We start from the raw sequence: 20871 nt of genomic DNA on the forward strand, positions 1-20871 counted from the left end.
CCACAACAGAACCAAGAACAGACCTTTCCTGACTGACAGTCTATTATCTAGGGCCCTGCTCCCAACCTGGGCAGTGCAAAAAGCATTGCACAGTCACTTCAGAAAGAGAATTCCTCTCCTGCAAGTGTCACAAGCGAGAAGTGCACCATCTTTTCCTGAGGCAGAGAGGGAACTGCAACATCTCACATATGTCACCCATGTCAGAGCACTGAATGCCAGTCTAATTAAAAAGCCACCTTACTGCTAACGAGGAACAAACTTCTAGTTTGCAGCAATAAGGCACAAGCCTCATTACAAGAAAGAAAAGGAAGATCCTGGCTGTGATGTGAAATGCAATCGATTAGGTTGCAAGTCCTTAACTATTAAGCAGTCAGAGATGTGACTTTTCACAGCAAGGATCTCTCGTAGGTGGAGTGAAAAAACATGTATGTGGATACTTGCACACCAAAGTCTATGCAGGAGCCATCCTTCAGCAAGTTTCAGGCAGAGGAAAGGCCAGCTAGAGTAAGCCATCAGAGTACAGTGTGCTGCCCCACACACTGATACATCAGCTACAGCAACACTTCCCGGCTTTCTCATGCCAGAACTTACCCACGCTCCATTTTAAAAGCATTTTGCAAATGCTGTTTAATTCCCTCCCTTTCTCCAAGCAGAAAATACAAATCCCCAGGATCCCATTCCACCAGCAGGTAAACCAGAGCAAAGCCAAGCTGCCCTGAGCTGTAAGAGCTCTGTCCACTTCTTTTGTCTGATCTCCCACACAATATATCCACACACAAGAACAAACAGACCAGGAGCAGCACAATTTTTCTTGCTGTGAGCAAGGATGTCTAGAGAATCTCATCTGTGCCCCAACAAGCTCTGTCCTGCTGACAGCCTGGAAAAGCAGCCATGCTGTCACAACTTGTCCTCCCAGCAGAACCCCACGCTCCCTTCAGACCTATTCAACGCAGCATAAAGTGTCCCAGGCACTCTTGTTTCCTTTCTTGATTGAACTAGTGATGCAGAGGAGTTTCCTGTTCTCTGAACAGCAGTACAGGCTCTCTTAAGGCTTCTGAGTTTAATGAAAGTCTGTGTCTAGTTAATATTGTCAATGTTATTAACCAGAGGAAAGCACAATCCCAGAACTGTGGGGATCCTGATTTCCACGAAGCCTTGCTTCGGTGTTTTGGGTTTTTCATTTTTGTCTGGAAGCTGCTGGATAGGTACCATGATACATCACTACTGTAATTGTTAGAGAACATAGCAAGAGTAAAGACATCAGGATTGCTCAGAGAAAGGTAAAGCACCTTTACAAGTTGCAGCAGTTCAACTTTCTAAGCTCTTGTTGCTCTAACAAAGTCTGTAACACTCCTCCTGCTATTTACACCAGTGGGGACTCATGATGGGCTGAGATGTCTTCCTGAATGCATGCAAGGCTGGGACCAGGCATCAGAGTACACTGCCTACCAAGCCCTGGGCTCTACCCACAGCTTTTGAAAATAAAACTGTGGATAGCAAGAAGAAAAACACTTCTTTATTAGATGAGAGAGGATGAGAGGGTGACTACATTCAGCCAGGAGAGAACCCAGCTCATCTTCAAAACGTTCAGCCCGTGTTATCAAGAGTGAAACAGCTTAGTATGGAAGTTGCCTTCATCAGTCAGGACAAGAAAGCAGGCTGCAGCCCTAATTTAATCCCTCCACTAAAAAGGCAGCATGGTTTCACTATTTCTTCCCCTTGGAGAATAATAAATTCTTCATCCATGCTGTTCAATTCATGCCACACTCCAGGAAGTCAAGTGTTCAAAGAAAAGACACTTGAGCTGCAAAAGCAGAATATCTACCTTTCCACAGACTATGTACTTTACTGAAAGATCCAGCAGAGCTGAATCCAATCTTCTATGTCAAGAACAGTGCATGGCTTAGAACAGGACATGGAGGGAGCTTCCAGGGGCAGCTACTGGAAACCTTAAGTGCTTATCAGTTTTTTTTATCAGTGTCAGATCAAATCATTCAATGCCTCCACTTCAGCTTCCTCATCTGAATTGAAGACAAACTAAGTGAAAGGAACTGTAACAAGAGTTGAGAGAAATCAGGAGAGATGGGGTGATAATTCAGTTATGAATAAACAACATTCCTTTCCTTAAAAAAAACCCAACACAACAGAAACCCAAACCCTTAACAACAGCATAAACAAGACCTTCTAAAGAGTTAAGATAAAAGCCAAAGCTAATTTTTAACCTTGAATGGAGGTGCTGCAGACAGAGAAGCTCCACAACAGTCAGCACGAAAGCAATGGATTCAAAGTTGCTGGGATAACTTAATGGAACATTTATCTGTCAATATTTGTTAAATACAATGCCACCACTTCTGGCTCAAGAAGCTTCTAAGCAACTTATCACAGGAGCCCACAAAACTGTCTTTGAGTGCCTGCTTGCCCTGTTCTGATGCTCACTCCTCGACAGACATCTCCAGTCCCTGAGAAAAAACAAGACCCTGGCTTGATGGCTCTTTGGCTCATCTGTATCAGACCCTCTGCTATGTATCTGGGTAACAGCAACCAACATTTGGATCTCAAGTATCCTTGGACTAGGGTCACCAATGCCAAAATCTTGGAAGATGCCAGCCAAAGATTTTTCCATATCTTGATTTGTTTAAGTGGTTAAGATGGTAAAGATGGTTGCAAGGCAGCTTTTCTCTGCAAATCCAAACCAAACAGGCCTCTTCTCTCTTTGAATCAGATCCTCCCACTCTTCTTCTCCTCCAAATCCCAGAATTTCAGTGCCATTTGATTGCCAGTTTCCAGAGTACTGATAATCTCCACTTGCATACTACTGAGAAGGAAAGCTGTGCTATTAAGTTTTAGCAGCAGGTTTAGGTTTAAGATTTGGGGAGGATGAAAAGTGATGAGGACAAGAGACATGAACTGAGAGAGCAGATTACTGCCGTGTCTTCGGCACTTTAGAGACTGCTCTGAGCGGAGCTCTCAGGTCCATGCTTTGTCACCAGGAGACATGGATGGAGGAAAGAAATCTCCAAATGAGCTGTAGCAACAGGTACACTTACTGCAACACACTGCCTCATGATGCAGGACTGTTTCATCCTGCCAGGTCCCCCAAATTTCTTCATGTCTTTGCAGAAGTGACACTCGCCGCACTCCGTCCGCAGACACGCGTCGCACTTGCGGCATCGCGTCCTCCTCCGGCGCGCCCCGGCCGTGCTGCGGTTAGCTGCGAGCTTCACTGCAGAGGCAGTGCCCAGCTTCCCTTTGGGCCGTCCCACTGCCCTGTTCTGAAAGAGACAGACACACACCAAGTTAATCACACATCCCACGCCAAGCCACAGAGCTCCCCTGGGCAGGAGCTGTGCGCATCTTAGATGTAAAGCTGACAGATGTGTCAGGATTGTACACAGGCAGGCAACGCTCAGCAGATGCCTGTGATCACTCTTACAGCTAAAGGAGCTCCATTACCTTTTCATGGAAAGATGCACTGTGAAAAGACAAAGAAACCAAGGTGTAAATGAGAGATCCCAAACCAAGCCCACCTCAGCAGCAGGGGAAGGAGAATCAATGTATGCACAGCTCAACGCAGGACTGAGTCCCAGGTGATACGGCTTGGCTTAGGTCAGGAGACAATCGGTGCTACTGCTGAGCTCTGGGCTAGGGAGCTCTCAGGATTGTGCTGAGGTTAAGCCTCTCCCACTGGAAAAGGAAGAATCCGAGGAGACAGCACAAGTAATGTTGAGGTTAGGTACAACAGAGAAACACGTTCAGCAGCAATGGCTCAAGCCACAGCAATCTCCCTAAAAAACCAGGAGAGGATGAACTACAGCCAAGTGACAACGTAGGAAATTAAACACAAATACTACAGAACTCTTCCAAAGTAGCTTCCCTCATACCTAGTACTAGAAAGTGCTCAAAAGTAGAACACTGATGCTGTGCAAAGGGCTAGAAAGGGCATCCCAGGTCTAGATTTCAATGACCTTTAAGATAGAGGCTAAAGGAGCATGAAAGGATTTCACATGCTTAGGTTAACTGCAACATATTCACGCTAGATATCCAGATTCCACGTTCTCATCAGAAATTCCCTGTTACACACAAGAACTTACAGCTCAAGCCAAACATCACTAAATACCATGTAATTGTGTGCAGCTAATTATGCAACAATTGACTTGGCTTATTCTCACCACTGACAGCGTTCTCCGTGAAGATGACAACACAGGACAGCAAAGCTCATCTGCTTTAGTATTGATACAGCTTTTCCATTTTCTGCACATCTCAGCACATGACCAACAGACCAGGTTGTTTCACTTTCTGTTCCGACTGAACTCTGGGCAATCACCAAGGCAGGGACAGGTTGACTACAGAAAGTCACACACAATTTCCACTGCAGTTTATTAAAGAAAGGGTATGGAAACATTCTACTTGATACTATAAAAGCTTCCCTAAGTGTCCTATTATACAACCCTGAAGAAAAGCCATACTGATGACTACTTGATCTTACTCCCAGCTGACTTAAAGCTCCAGTGACTTTCTCTGAGATGCAGTAAAAGTGCTGATACTTCAATAGTCTCCATCCCAGGAACCTTGGTGCTGGGAGGGCAGAGAAGCCAGCATCTAGATCTCTTAATTTTCTCTCCCACAGATCCCCCATCATAACTGAGGTGGGAGAAAACATGGCTTAGTCCATGAAGCCACATGGATTTCAGCAAGTTTTTAATGATGCTCCTCCAGAACAGCTCTTTTCTGCTTGTTGGTTGAATCGCACCGTGCTGTGTGAACACAGACAAGTGCAGCTTCTTTCCCATCAGCAACACACCAGTGCTGGATTTCAGAGCAACTTCAGATGCTCTAAAGAATAAATATTTACTTTTTAGACCAACTTTTCAGCCTCCCAAGGCTAAAGTCAGCTCTGTCAGGACTGGCTTAGAGACAACTTAGATAAGTTGTCCTCCCTCAGTGTGAAACACTCCTCAGTTCTCTCTGGCAGAGTCTCCTTAGTAAGGAAAGGAGGAGACACAAACCAAGGCCAGACATCAGTGGGAACAAGTTAAACCATAATACATGCAACAACCTGGGCAGCTCCTCTCTGACCACAGCACATGCAAGATTCTGTATGAGCATCTGACTCCTTCCTACTAGGTTTAAACAGGATTAAGGCTTTTTTACAAAGGCAAACAACAGTTCTGACACCATCACAATGGTCTTTAAAAAACACAGTCTCTGTCAAGGAAAAAACCCACACTCGATACCTTTCCAGATGAAAGACAACTCCTGATTCTGCCACAGCAACACAAGCCAAGTCTTAATTCTGAGGAGAGCACTGCAAGTGCCAGAACACTGCAAAGATGCAAGTGGTTAAAAGACCTACCTTGAACACACAATCCTAGAAACCCACCAAACAGGTAGAAAGATGAAGGCACAAGAACAAGTCTGAAGCCAGATCACACCACACAGTTCAGGTTTCCTTACAAATGGCCACCACATAACAGATTAAAGTAGAGACCTCTGATCTCACTGTACGAAACATTTCTTACCTACCCAGGCCTCTTCACTGCTCATTAGGAAACTCAAGCAATTGTACTAGCTGGATTTGTACTAATTTAGTAACCAACCAATCCTCAATCCAAGCCACGTTTTCACTCCAGGATGTCGCAGCCAGCAAGGCTAGAGAGGCCTTGCAGGAATTCCCACTAGTATCTAGTTTCAAGGGGCTCCAAAGTGGTAACTTAAAAACCTCCACTGAAGAAAATCTGGCCTGTGGGTTGCTATCCCAGAAAGGGGCTGGGATTCAAGGGGGTAGAAGGAGCCTCCAACATGACTTGGGGTTTATTTAGCACATGGCAGACAGCCAGATAAATTCCAGGTCGATGTTAGTGAAGAGATGCTGCAGGATTTCCAGCTAAGATTGTAGTTTTACAATGTACCAGTTCTAGTAGTGAAACTAGGAACAAAGCTTTCCCTCCCAGCTCCTGTTTCCATCTCTTGACTGCATTTTGCCACTCTCCTAGTCCAACTCCACAAAAATGTCTTGCAAATAATGAACAAGTGGTAGGGGATAACAGGATTCCTTAACCTAGGTTTACTTGGCAGCTCCACAGCCACAAGCTCAGGACTGGGTAACACATTAAGTCCTAAACTGAGTTCTGGACCAATGCTGTCTCCCACATGTGTAACGGATCCTGCCATCTCCTTTCCTTGGAAATGAGCTGAGAACCTCTAGCATAGCCTGTGCCTGCTGACTCTAATCCCCAGCAGCCACCTCTGAGAATTGGCAAGAAAAGAAAGATTATACCCAACTTGAAAAGATCTTTTTCCTAAATCTTACAGCAAAAAAAAACCCTGGGAATTGAGACAGAGTCTGCTTGAAATACTATCACAAGCAATCCTCTGTGTTCTCCAGCACCTCCCAGAAACTGTGCCTACACTCCTCTGGCCACAAGAAGAGTCTTCAAAAGAGGGGTAGGAGGATGCTGAAGTAATGACCACCACTCTCCCAAGCTCCCAACAAAGGCTTGCAAGACCAGCTGCTGAGAGATATTAGGATTAATATTTTAAATGCTTACCTTTATTAGTCTGAGCCCTGGAAGGATGGTGGACTTGCACTGCCCTCTAAAAGGACACATGTTAACAGGACCTCCTGCTATTTTTCTCTTCTTTTGTGGGTGTTTTTTTTTCTTGCCCCTCACAGATTACTGCTGTGCAACACACAAAGGTAACCTACTCCTGCCCCTGCAGCAGAGCCTTTATAGCAGCTGGGTACTTACTCAGAGTAAACTTAGGCAATACACTATGAACTCTGAAGCCATTTACAAATCGTTAATTGGAGATCACTCTCCCACAGCACAGGGGTTAAACTCACCTCAGACAGGCAATACACAAAATTGCAAAATCATTTTCAGAAGTGCTGAGCTCCTACAAACCCCCCCAAATTCAACAGGGCTCCAGGTGGACAATTAGAGGACTGGGTGGGGTGGTCATCAGCAGTTCAAGTCTCAACAAGGTGGGGAAGATCTGGAGTAAGACCAGGTATAACACTTCCAACTCCACAGGACCCCAAACAACTCCCTAGGACACACTACCTGGAAGAGTCATTACTTAGAACATTAGTTTATCTTGGCTAAGGACAAACATGTGGCTGGTGGGAAGTTTTCCCTGCCTGCTTACAGGTACTTTTAAGACACTTTCACAGTATATATGTCATTTCCCCACTGGACAGTCACCAAAAAGGCACCAACCATCACCAGGGCCAGGAGCAGGAGAGGCACCAAGGGCTTCTGTCCTGACCACAACTCTCACTACATCAGAAAGACAACTTTGGTATTTACAGCAACAGATTTCTAACCTTCATCTGTAAAGAGTAACTAGAAAGATTTCAGGTAAACTAAAATGCCAAGAGCATCAAGCTTTGGAGACAACACTTCAAGAGCTATCAGCTGTCAAATGCATCATTAAGTAGGTGTTGATGTTCCCCAACTGTTCCTCAACCTGTCTCTACTGGAATTGTCACAAGGCAACTTCACATACAAAGTCCTGTGCTCTGGAGAAAAAGACCCTGTGGGGGATTCTGAAGGAAGGAGGTCCTGGTCCTAAAAGCAGGAGTGACAAAGCCTGCAGCCCAGAAACAAGCTCTTCTGCAAGTGGCCTTTACCTGGGCACAGGTCTCACTCCACCACTCAGCTTCAGCAAAGTCCTGGAACTGCTGCCACAGGCACTGTATCATTACTTCAGACTCAATATCTCTGAGAACAACCCAGGGACATGTGCACTGCCCTTCTAAAGAGCTTATCATGTGGTCAGTTCAGTGAGACCCTGAAGAACTTCCTCACCAAGTACAATCTGAACAGCTTATGTATCCACTATGTAAACCTCTCCAAGACACCTTACAGTTCATCGCTTCAAGGTTCTGTGCCACACAAATATATTCCTTCCATCTGTAAGATGGGGTGATTTCCTTCTTTAACATGTGGACAAACCCCTGTTGTCCTGATTAGCTGTAGTTTGACCAAGTCCACACAATCTTATTGGCTCTTAAAGAAAGATGAGGACTCCAGGCTTCCCAGGTACTGCACTTTGTATGGCACTGCATCCCAATGCAAGTGTAGGACAGAATCAGACAAATTACCAGTTGTTTCTGTCTAATATCTGATAAAACAAACACTAAGGGGAAAAAAAAGAAAAGCCACACACATTAATCCACAATTCGTAACTGTTGTCAGCTAAAACACCACCCTAAACATACTGGTCATGGGCTGATACTGGGCACTGCCCCCGGCCAGTGAGCAGCACTGTCCTCTCCTACTCCAGTCCCTCTCCCAGCTTCCTAGGCAAGGTTTGACTCTCCTGCTAAGGAACCCAGTGAAATCAACAATTTCCAGCAGCTGTGGACACCACCAATGTACTGGACCAAGATCCACTGAAGTAGTTTTACCAGAGGTCTCCAAAACAGACGCTGTCATTGACTCCACGTTAACCCTAAAACACGGGGATGGGCACTGAACTGCCTGGCAGGCTGACAGCCTGTTACACACACACTATCTTGCATTAGATAATCACAAGCAAGTCAACAGTTCTTCAGCATTAAACCCTTACATCTCTTCAGTGACTAACGAAACCCTTGTCAGAGGAAGAACTTAGAGGAAGAAGGAAGAAAAGTCAAGAGGATGTGACTGAAGGAATTCAACGTGGATGAGGAAGAAGCTAGTTTAAGACAGTGAAAAATGCCAATAACATCCTTAAAAGCTGTATTAGATGAAGCAAGCCAGCCAACACCACAGACCTAACACGATCTACCCAAATGTTGACCCATGTGAACTCCAGGAGAGTTGTTTTCCTTCACCAGTGATAGTTTACAAGAGTCACACCACCTATCATCACCATATGCTCCTGCCAGGCTGGAAGAAAGACAAGTCCAAGGTCCCCCATTAAGCAGGCAGCATCAGAGGGAAAAGGTGGAACTTTCAAGTCATCCCCAAACAGAATTAATCCTCTCCATTTGCTCACTGCCACCATCTACTCCAACTCATACCTACAAGCTTTCTCCAGCAAAACCCAGTGTAGGTCCCAGTGAGCACAGGGAGCTCCATCACTGAATAAACAGATCAATTTTCCACAAGAAAACAGCAAAGTTTATACCTCAGAGTTCATCTGGCCATTAGTGACACTCCAGCAGCCTTTGTGCTGTTTAGGGTGTGATAAACTGGCATGTCAGTGCCAATGCAAGTGCTTCCCTTTGTTTTCCCGTGGTGGTGAGGAGGTGGGAGTTAGGCCTGGAGGGTGGAATAAGATACACTGGCAAAAATATGCTTTTGTAGATAAGCTGCATCCAAACTAGGAGCTCTTAAAAAGAAAGACACCAGTTATACAGACTTGGGGCACCTGGTGCAAACCTAGCTTTTTGTCACTTCAGAACAAATCCCCCTACCCCCACCCAGGAGCATTTTTCAAGCCTGTTTGCACATACTTAAGTGTCACAATCAGAAATCATTTTCTTCCCCACCCTGAGTGCCCAGCGAGGCTGGTGGGCTGCAGCAGGGTGCTGCCCTCCCCAGGCCCTGCACCAGGCAGGACACAAACCCTTCACACACACACTTCCAAGCCCCCAGTGCTGACTGCAACTACCGTAGGTGCATTAAATCCATCTGCTCATGCTGGGAAACTTATCTTTTTGCTACCTTAGTTTAGACACAAACTAGGGAAAGAGGAATGAAAAGTCAGAGGAACGTCAGGAGTGACAAAACCTGCAGCTCTGACCCAAGCACCAAAGTTGTGTTGTTCAACTACACCTGTAGGGCTGACACCATTCACTTGTTACACACCCAGGACTATGGAAGTAGAAAAAGCTATGTGACACAGATCTGACACATGTAGTGTAGAAAAATACAGTAATGACACACATTCAACAAGGCCTGTGTAAAAATACAGCTGTATCCGCACAAGATGTTTAGGTCTTTGCTACACAGGTCAGTGCATTACAGTTTTGGATGAGACCAAGCTCCTTAAGAAATCCCACAAGAGGGATCTCCACTTTCTGGGGTTAGTTTCTCTTTTGAACTATTAAGACAGAAGAATGCCACCAAGACTCAGGTTTTAGAGGAGCTGAAGAGTCTCATAACATAACCAACCAACTTTCCAAATTCATCCAGCAAGAACTAGCACATCCAGTAGCTATTTTACAGCTGGTACAAAGCTGAGATCAAGTAAAAATCAGCTCTTTTAAAAAGCATACAGTAATCACACCAAGACAAAGATGCAAATGGAAAAGTCCTGGTGTGGGGCAAAGTGGAAGGAAAGGAAGTGTTGGGACATTGTAAGCACCAGGTCTGGGAGCTGAGCGGCAGCAGCACATGCCTGCACATCCACACAACCTGCAGGTCGAAGTAAAGACTTAATAAAGTTACTAAAGCAAGACCCATCTGAGATTCTTGGAAGGACACTACACCAGGCCAGTGCAACACATTAGCATCTCTCTTAAGGTTTGCACATCAGATTTGCCATCCCTGGGGGGCACCCAGGACACACCAACTGTGCTGGCCCACACACTTTCTCAGCCCCACTTTCTGGGTGCAATTATGAAGGAAAACATAGTAGAGTTACCATGAAAGAGATAGGGTTTGGAGAACAAACTCAACGCTCGGCCTACGCAGGAACTTGCCTCTATAAGCAAATTATTAGGCTATTTTAAAGGGCTAAACACCTTGAGTTACGAACAAAACTATCAACTTTACATTTAAATTGCATACACATGTTTAATTCTATTTCTGGAGCAATTTTAATTGCTCGGGCAGTTCTTAGAGAGTAAAATACGCAATCTAGAACATATGTTCTGGATTATTTCTCACAGATTACTTCAGAAATTAAAAAGTTTATTCTCCTTCCCCCCACAGGGAAGGAAAAAATAAGCCCCAAAACAACAAACCCCGACCTTCACAGAAGAAACCCTTTAAGTACCAGCAAAAGTTCTCTTTCAATTTCAGTACACATCCTCGTCCTTATTCTACATCCCTCCTTCCTGAGAGGGGAAAGGAGGTTTTGTCTAGAAATCAAACTAAGACAAGGTAGCCAGGAGCATCAGACTCTCTCCTCAAGTCCTGCAGCCCTCTCAGTTATTTGAGGAATCTTGTTAGAAAAAAGAAAAACCCTGAAAACGCCACGGAGAGACGCCCGGGAACCCCCCCGAGAGGCACAGCCACACGCTGCCGGCGCACTCGCCTGGGAAGCGGCGCGGGGCCCTCGGAGGTGCCGAACTCCCGGTGCCCCCGGGGCGGGCGAGGCCGAGCGCGCCGGGCCGGCCCCCGGCGGAGGCTCCCGCGCCCCGCTCCGCGGACACGCCCGCAGCCGCCGCCGGCCGCAGCCCCGGGCCGGCCGCCGTTTGCCCCGGGCCGGGCCGGGGCCGCTCCCGACCCCACATTGTTCTCCTTCCCCGCTTGCCGGCGCGGCTCGGCTCGGCGCTGCCCGGCCCGGCCTCCTCCCCTCCCTCCCTTCCTGCTGCAAACTTCGCCGCCCGCCCCGGACCTGCTCCGGCCCCAGCTCGGGCCCCGGCCCCGGCTCGGGCTCCGGCTCCGACTCGTAGTCCTCCTCGTCGGCGCTCGCAGACATGGCCATGGCTCATGGTGGGCCCAGGCGGAGCCGAGCTGACATGGCTGGAGCGGCGCTGCTGGCGGAGCCCCGCTCCCCGCACACACACACACATGCAGGAGGAGGAGGAGGAAGGGGGGCCGTGCATATTCATGCCAGGCAGCCAGGAAGGGGCTGGCCCTACCGGCACGGCCAATCGCGGCCCGCTTGCACAAAGCCGGCCTGCGGGGACAGCGCGGCCGCTCGGCCGGGGCAGCGGCGGCCGGCCCGCCGCAGCCCAGCCAGGCTCGGGCCGGGGGCTTTAACGCCCTGCTGGCAATTAGCCCCCTGCTGGTAATTAGCCCCGCGATCCGCCGAGGGGGCCGGCGGGGGCGGGCCGCGGCTCGGCCTGGCTGGGTGTGCCGCGCGGCGCGGGGATGCGCGGCGCGGGGATGCGCGGCGCGGGGATGCGCGGCGCGGGGATGCGCGGCGCGGGGATGCGCGGCGCGGGGATGCGCGGCGCGGGGATGCGCGGCGCGGGGATGCGCGGCGCGGGGATGCGCGGCGCGGGGATGCGCGGCGCGGGGATGCGCGGCGCGGGGATGCGCGGCGCGGGGATGCGCGGCGCGGGGATGCGCGGCGCGGGGATGCGCGGCGCGGGGATGCGCGGCGCGGGGATGCGCGGCGCGGGGATGCGCGGCGCGGGGATGCGCGGCGCGGGGATGCGCGGCGCGGGGATGCGCGGCCGCCCGCAGGGTGCACAGCGCTGCACAGGCTGCTCAGACAAAGGAGACACACACAGACCGACAGACAACCACCCCCCCTCCCTTCTCTACCTCGCTACCTGCCGGCTCGCTCTCCCTGCCCAGGCCGGGACGGGAGGAGGAAGGCACCGAGCAAACTTTGGGATTTCAAGCGATTCCCCAGCTGCGGCTGCAGAACCAGCGCTAGGATAAGATGGGATGCGATGGGAGATGTTTGGATTAGATGGGATACAAGGCAACCTGTCTTGCAGAGCTGCTCACATCGGCCTCACGCTGCTCCCCATGCAAGCATCCCCTTGTTTGCTCCCGAGGAACCATTTCCAGCCCTGCTCTGAACAGCCTGACCCACTACTAGGGTTTTACAATAAAATATCCTCTCTGCCACATGAAGTGTAATAGAGCAGTGAAATGGGGACCTGTTCTGGATCCAAAGGTCACAGCAGGGCCAGCACCTGAACACAGACACCACCTTCACCCTCAGAGCGTAAAGCCTGACACACAGGCCTGAATTTGAGTACCGAGAACTGTATTTCCCACTGGATTTATGGGCCTGCTTTCAGGGGAAATCCTGATTCCATTCAAGTTGTTAGGATTTTGCCTCTGGCTCCTACACCCACAACACAGAATTAAACATGAGGTTTAATATTTGCATGTGCTGAGCAACCAAGAAGCCATAAAGCAGCACATCTCATGGTCCCTGCATCCGGATTTTAACCAAACTAGTTTCAGCTCAGTTCCCTGGTCTGAATTACCACATGGCCACACAAACGCTTTGCGTAGCCCAGGAGAAGAGGAGGCAGCAACAGGCAGGAGCTGGCACAGGAACAAACAGCAATGCTGCCTTAGACCTGCTTACAGCCCTTGTGACACCACAGTCTACACAGAGCCTGGTCGCTCTGGTTAAAGTAACAAAATACACGTTTACAGGCAACTACCAATAAAGGCAAGTGAATCATGGGATGATGCCCCTTATTCTGAATAGCTTAAATGCCCATTTCTTGTTTGTACTTCTGTCCTCTTGACAACTCAAACTCAAAATATGGGTACATGATGGTATTTTCCCAGCCCTGCTCATCTGCCATGCTAAGAGTTGCAAGTGAACGTTTCACACATGATGAGGCTCTCCAGAATGCCATTGGTTACTTTCAGCCTGTCTCCTCAGGTTTCTCTCTTCCTCCATTATGTTCCTACACAACCAGGAGCAGGAACAGATGAAAGCTGAGGCACGAAAGGCATGTGCCTAAGGCCTTGGCTTTCAGAATCACAAGGTAATAGCAGAATCCAATGTTTTCTGGAGGAGAAAGGGGGGTGTGTGGTGCATGCATGTCTCACGACAGGCCTACAAAGGACAGGTTTAAACTACGAGGCAATGATACCCCAGACGATTAGAGGAGTGTTCGTGGTTCAGTCATGCAGTTGGCCTCCAGCACAGGCAGGAGGACTGATGACATCCGGAAGGAAGATGCCTGGTCCCACACCTGCCCGTGGGCAGAGCGAGTCTCCAGTCGCCTGCGCTGACCCCACGCGAGGCTCGGCGTAGCCTGGCTCACGCTTGCCCACCCTGCCTGCCTTTTGGCTCCATAATCCAGCCAGGAGAAAAAAATAACTTGTGACATCCCCCAAGGACAATCTACCAGTCACACCACAGTGAAATGTCATTCACAGCAAATTAAATGATGACACAGATCATCCTGCTCCTCTCATCTGCAACACATACTGGCACTCTGGATATTTGCATTAGCCTATCTGGGCTGCAGCAGGTCACCCAGCATAACCCACATCAAACCTCTCACTTCAGCCAGCCCTGCCACGGGAGAGCGTGTTCCAGTCTGCTGCTTACAACAGCAACACAACTGACAAATGAGCTCTAATTACGAGGCCTGCATTAGGAGTGAAGACACACATGCCAAGAAGGTCTCAGACTGACTTCCAAGAGCTAGGTAAACATTGCTGAGATGGCATTGCAAAAAAAGGGATATAAACCAGCAAACTGGGAGTCAGTGGGGAGAAAACATCACAATAAACTTTTCTGTTTATAATTGCTCTCAAAAAAGCTCATCTTGAACTATGGCAGCTAACCATTCAGAGAAATACTTAATACAGAGAAAGATCTATTAAGAGAGCATTTTCCAGCTCAATTCTTTCAGCTTGTCTACACTAGAGGACACTAAATTACGACAAACAGTGAGCAACCCTTGTGTGAACAGTGTATATTTGACTAGCCTGGTGCCGTTTACATCAGCTTAGAAAAGAAAATAAGCAGCACTGACCCTCATCATGCCTGTATTGGCACCCCTGTGTCCATACTTCAGCTTTGTGTGATGCAATTCAGTAATAAACAACATCCTTTCAATTGCTGAATGAGCCTTAGTGAAAACTCCAAGAAAATAGACAGTACTTCCTATTCTGAACCGTTGCTTTGATTGCACCTCACCTGAAGTCATAGATAAGTCTCATCAATATCATAATCTTCTCCACAGAAACCAATTATGTTGTCACAAACTGAGACAATAACCTCAAGTGAAGAATAAACAGCAGGAGCAGATGAGTGCCAAAAGAACCAGGTTTTATTCTCATGCAAATATCCTTAAGTAGTGAAACCAATATGAGGAGGAGGAAAACTATAACCCCTGCACTGTGCTCACTTGCTCCTGAGCATCCTTTGTACCAACAGGTTTCAGTTGTTGCTACCAGTGCTAAAAAGGATCTGTGTTTTTGTATTAGCCACAAGAGTTTATGATTCTACAGTTCTCAACACGAGGTGAAAAAGTTTTCCATGTGGCACAAACACACCTCTGATTTAACCTTCCCTCAAAACTTTTTATGCACCTTTTACAGAATATTGTATTTAGCTGGTATTAGAATAAATATGTACATGGAAGCAGTTGGAAAGACAACCTCAAACTGGTATACTTGCAAGTCCTTCAAAAAAGATCTTGTGATTTGAGCTGCTGCTGCTTCCTGCAGGCCAGCACATGTGTTTTTGAAAAGGAAACCCACTGAGATGTTTATGAATCATGACCTGTATCAGAACAGGAGAGTTGGCCAATGGCTTTCTAAGGTTCATTGTATTGGTGTAAGTGTCCATTCAGGTGAAATATGGACTTAACTGTTGGGCCTGGACAAATTTCATGGCACTTTTCTCACGTATTCTAGCCAGTATTTCGGTTGTACTCTCAACACTAGCAGTGACATTCATAAATATCCATCTAGTACTGTGATCTTAGTGCTTCATGCTGTCTGTTTTATCTGAACTATGACACAAGAGTAATCATCAGACGCACCGAGCATCCGTCACAATCTCTTTAATAAACAGTCTGACTGATCAACTTTAGATCAAATAAAACAGCTCAACACAAAATAATGTATTGATCACTCACTGCATGTAATGCCTACTGCAAATGCTTTCTCTAACAAGTATCCAAAACAGGAGAAGCAAAGGTAGCAGGGGTTGTACAACTATCTCGTGAAGGATGACATATGTGGCAACAAGAGACCAGACAGAAAGTGCTGGTAATAACTCACTCCATCTCTCCCATAAGCCTTAAACCAAAACAAAGCCTCCCCAAACTCCAACATCCTGTCATCTTAAAAACATTATAAATACAACTGCAGAGTAGTAAAACATCAAGTTCATCTACCACACAAGACAGGTTCTTGTCTACAGGAACATCTGTGGCAGGACTGGGACCATTCATTGGGAAATGAGGGAAATCCTGCTGTGCTCACTTCTTCCAGAGATCCTCATGCTACAGAGTGTTTCTACAGCACAGTGTGTGTCTCCAGGAGCCATGTTCTGTCAGTAAATACAAAAACTAGTAAAATAGGCTCCTAAGAAGATAAGAAGTGACTGCCACGCTGTGGAGGGACATGCAAATAGATGTGGCTGCTGGCTAAAAGAGTGGATTAACCAGAATATGTGCCCTGCTTTCTTCTAAGTGCTCAGTGCACTTGACACACAGCACAGAACACTTAAGACAGTCAGTTGTGCCCAACGTGTGGGCAGCAGCTTTACAGTCTAGAAACCAAACCCAAATGTGTTGAGTCCAACAAAGGGTAGACAAATGAAAAGCTGAAGTATGCTTTGCCTGATGAGAGCTCTGGTGCTCTGCTGTCACCTACAAACCTGACTGGGATTAGTAGGGAAACGTCCAGGACATAAACAACCAAGCCACAGTAGGCAGTCTCAAAGCTGCTTCCCTCGTGTCAGAATTTATCCATATCTTTTGCTGTATTTGCTCATTTTCAAGAAGGAGAGCCTTTTCTGTACCCCTCTTCTATCTGGTCTACTGGTGCCTGCAGGAAAATCATAAAGCTGAAACAAGACCTCATTTATATTCTCAGCAGACATTAATTTCGATGTGCTATGGAACTCAAAGGAAACCATCTTCTCAGGGACAGAACATACAATTCAATTTTGTTCTGAAAAGTGCATGCAGGATTAATGTCCATAATTGTGCAGCACGTACTGTGGAGTGCCAAACGCCTTCCCCAGTGCTCTGCTGATGCCCTTCCATCCAGAAACAAAACTATTAAATCCCAGAGCTTCAATGATTTTAACATTGGGGTGGGAGAGAGCACAAGAGCGTTGGAATACTGAAATCAGGTTCAGACCTTAACTTCTTGTTTGCTTTTGTTGGCCAACTCAGCAATGAATGTAAGCAAGCTCGTGCTGATAAAATTTGAGACCTGTCAACTCATTTCACATACACTACCCAAGAAAAGAGTCTTAAGACTAAAGCAGTTTCCATCAGCACTTTTACTGTCACAAAATAAAGGGAAAAGGTGCTATATTGAAAAATGGCTGTCAAGACAATAGTTGGGGGAAATTCCTGTTACTGAATATTCATGCATTTGGTAGAAGAATGGCAATAGGGAAGAACACATAAATCTTCTTGTATCGTACTTGGAGCACAATGGTTTGAAAATAGAGATGTCTGTTCATTTTTTTTCCCCCAGTCTGTTCAAGTTTCTACTCAGAGTCAAAATGGCTCTAATTTACCTGTTTGATGTATTAATCACAGAAAGCCATTGGTCAGATTTCAAAGCAAGTGGCTGAGAGTTGATAAGAAGGCAAAATATTAAGTCAAAGATGGAAGATTAAGAAGGTGCTCACTCAAGTCCTTGCTATTTTTAATTACTCCCTGAAGGGACACAATATTTCAAGTACAGCCTCTTGAGGTGAGAAATAATCTGTCAAGTCACCAGGCAAAGCTTTGAGAAAAATACTGAGGCGATAGTGAGGCAGTGAAGCTCTTTGGGCACGTTAGGTATGATACACCTACACCAAACCCTGAAAACTCCTCTGGCCTGCACGGAATTACCACAGAAATGAATTTGTCTTGGGGACTAATGCTTGTAAAAGACTGAAACAGTGCTCAAAAAAAGAAACAAGTCACGCAAGCAGCTGCCTTCCTCAGCAGTGCTGCCCCAGGAAAGCAGACACTTGACAGAAACTCCTGGTAGCTTCAACAGCGTTTACTTCTCTGCTCAGTACCTGAAGTAGTCTTCAGTTCTGGTGTATCAGGTTTTTTCCTGCTCCCAAGTGTATTTAGCAGCAAAAGAGCTGAAGTTTGGTATGTGTACAGCTACTGTGGGAAGTCCCCTAAAAACAAAAAATCCCCAAAACCTCAACTATGTGGTTTTGTTTCTTAATAGATTTGTCAGCAGCCAGAACTGGGATATCTTTCTGAATAAATTTCAGTTCTGTCCTACCACATGGCATCTCCTATCCTGGGGTGTAAAAGAAATTATTCAAAATTATTTAAATCACTGATTCCAATCACAATTTAAATCGGTAAAGAAAAATCATTTACATTGACTTTAATCCTTCTTTTCTTTTGTACTGAAGTTATTTTCTGGGAGAGAAATTAATTATTAGCATCTGATAACTACCAAGAAATGTCTGATCTGCAGTAGATTATGAACTTCATAATCAGGACTTTTTATCAACAAAGAGGTTCACAATACACACATATTTGTATATGCAAATCTTCTTGCAGACTGTTGGCATTTAAAATTGTTGACATCAAGCAGAGTTCAGGCAGTGCTGTGTGAGATCACTTCAAACACCTTTAAGCTGGTGCCTGGCCAGGATGAAATGTGACAGTTTAAATCTCCTTTTTGCTCCTGTGCTACTTGGAACGACTGATGTAAAACTTATTTCAATCTCAACTAGAAAAACACATTGTACAACAATTCACACCGAATTGTTTTGCTGTCTTTCTACCTCTCCTCCTGTTCCCAGATTTCTTCCAGCACTATGAGGACTCCATTTTCACTTCAATTCCTATGTGCTTGTTTTTAATTGTCAGTATTTGCTTTCTAACACATTTGTATTCCCACAGGAAGTACCCTGAATAGATATCCAAGGACTGGTCTGTCTTGGGGAATTTGGCAGAGTTTTCCCACTGCTACTACAAGGAATGTTGCTTTCCTGGTGGTAGCCCCAGGGCAGGCTCCTGCAACTGATGCTGTTTTGATGTTGTGCCATTTATACAAGCTCAGATCTGTTTCAGACACCATTCTGGTTAAAACATTAATCCCTGTAACTAGTACCTCACTGCTTTTGCTTCTATGGGTGGAGCTGGCCTAGCAATAGCTATGGCAGGAATTCTTAGTAAGCAAGCAAGTAAAAACTGGAAGTATTTATTCAAAGGTTTCCAGGAATGTTCTTTGTCCACCTAGCACCTCTCCCCCTGAATGTAAAGAAAACCTGATTTAAAATAATCACACAATACTTCTGAAAAATTACATTGGTTTCAAGCTGAAGTGTATCAAAATGCTTGAATTTATGCATTTATCCCCTTATTTCTGCATACAGTCACATTGTGTCCATTGATTCTTATTTCATTTACTTATCTCTTAAGTTTGATCCAATGCATAATGTTGCACATATGTTCATTAAATTGGAGCTATAGGTAAAGGAGCTCTGTTATGAAAAGCTAGTAGATCATTTCCCCCTCCCAGCATTTTTAATGTGAAATACCATGAAAAGGGAAGGTTTCTTGCTGGAAAATGTCAGCAGACACATGTATGTGCCGAAGGACTTCTATGGGCTCCAGATCTAGACACAGTGACTAATACCACTGCTTTCTGTTATCTGAAATACTTGTGTTATCTGAAATAAGAATCTAACACCCTCTTCACCACAGTTGTCTACTGTTTTGCTTGTCTCCTGTTTAGTTCAGACTATGAGCAATGATCAGAAATCTTATTTCCAGCCTAAATTGACTTATGGTATATTTATACTCACTTAGTCTCAACATTGTCCCTTAGCTTAAGTAACTCTTCACCCCTGATGCTTATACTTCATCAAGTACTTACAACAATCACCTCCCCCATTCAACTTTGTTGTGCCATGCTAAACAAGACATGTTCTTCTAGTCTCTGCTCTTAAACATCACATCTTAGCAGATGAGGCTGTGGAGTCCCATACCCATCCTCAGCATAAAACCACTTATAGTGGAACTAGAACAGAGTAAGAAGAATGATCAAACATATAGAGACATAAAAAAACCCCATAATTGACAGCACAGAGAATGTGAACAGAGAAACCTCATTCAAATGTCTCAAAATGCATGACACAGAGGGCATGAAGTATGTTTGTGACATTAAGAGACGGATCTGAAACAACATAAGGAAGTACTTATCTACACAGAGCTTTATTTAACTGCGGGGGACACTGCCACAGGATGCTAAAGGAGATCAAAAGGATCAACAGGTTCCACATATTATTAGGCAAATTCACAGAGGGAAAAAAAAATTACCAAAGGACACTAAACACAAAAGATGAAGATACAATCTTCTCTCTTAGCTGGGAAGATAAGCAAAGGAAAGATCCCTGTATGACTGCTTTGGTCTTAAAAATCTTAATACTTGTGACTGGCTGCCATCAGAAACAGGACACTGTGCCACAACACGTCTGGTCTGATGGAGTATGACTAGCTCAACCTTTCCTCAACCACACTAATCAGCCTTTTGCTCTGCCTCTCACAGATTAGTTTTTATGACTTAATCCTTTGTTTCTTCAGATACAGGGAGGTACCTGTAGAATTTTGCAAAAAGATTCCTAGTAAAAATAATGGGGTAAAAAATAAGTTGCTGTAAGACACAACTCCCTAATGATTGGAATCTGCTGCCCATGTTATAAAGTGAGTCAAAACCCCAGAAGGTCCCTTTCCACCCTGTGCCCACCCTACCACCAACCCCCAAAAACAACAGCAAAACCCCTCCAGCCTGAGAGTTGTTTTTCCTGCTTCTCATGCACTGACACAGAGCTCTGAACATTATTTGCATTGCCAATTGCAGGGAAGGTTGTTTTTTAAAAACAAACATAATCCAATTAAAATTTCAGCTTGTGGCCTTTCCTAATTAATAGTGCTCCTTTAAACAAAACCACCACCATCTCCTTATTGTACTTCTCTAGTTTCTTCTCTTAAAATCAACAGGTAAAAATTACACAGAAAAAGAGCATCAATGGGCATCAGAAAAACAGCCACATATTGCAGCATTGTTACCAGCTACTGACAATTACAGCTTCATCTCCTGCTCACAGCCAGACCTATAT

At 45.9% G+C, this 20871-nt stretch overlaps 1 protein-coding gene across 5 annotated transcripts in view; it reads right to left on the minus strand.

The window, feature by feature from the left end:
• The window catches only part of KDM2B (lysine demethylase 2B), a 119014-nt gene that overhangs the window by 13614 nt on the left and 84529 nt on the right, over positions 1-20871 (minus strand). For all 5 annotated transcript variants that reach the window (XM_062009603.1, XM_062009604.1, XM_062009605.1 and 2 more), the window contains one exon: positions 3048-3272. In XM_062009603.1, coding sequence (XP_061865587.1) covers positions 3048-3272 — 225 coding nt within the window. The remainder of the gene's footprint in view (positions 1-3047; positions 3273-20871) is intronic.

The sequence above is a fragment of the Colius striatus genome, chromosome 17, assembly GCF_028858725.1.
Source record: "Colius striatus isolate bColStr4 chromosome 17, bColStr4.1.hap1, whole genome shotgun sequence".
NCBI lineage: Eukaryota > Metazoa > Chordata > Aves > Coliiformes > Coliidae > Colius > Colius striatus.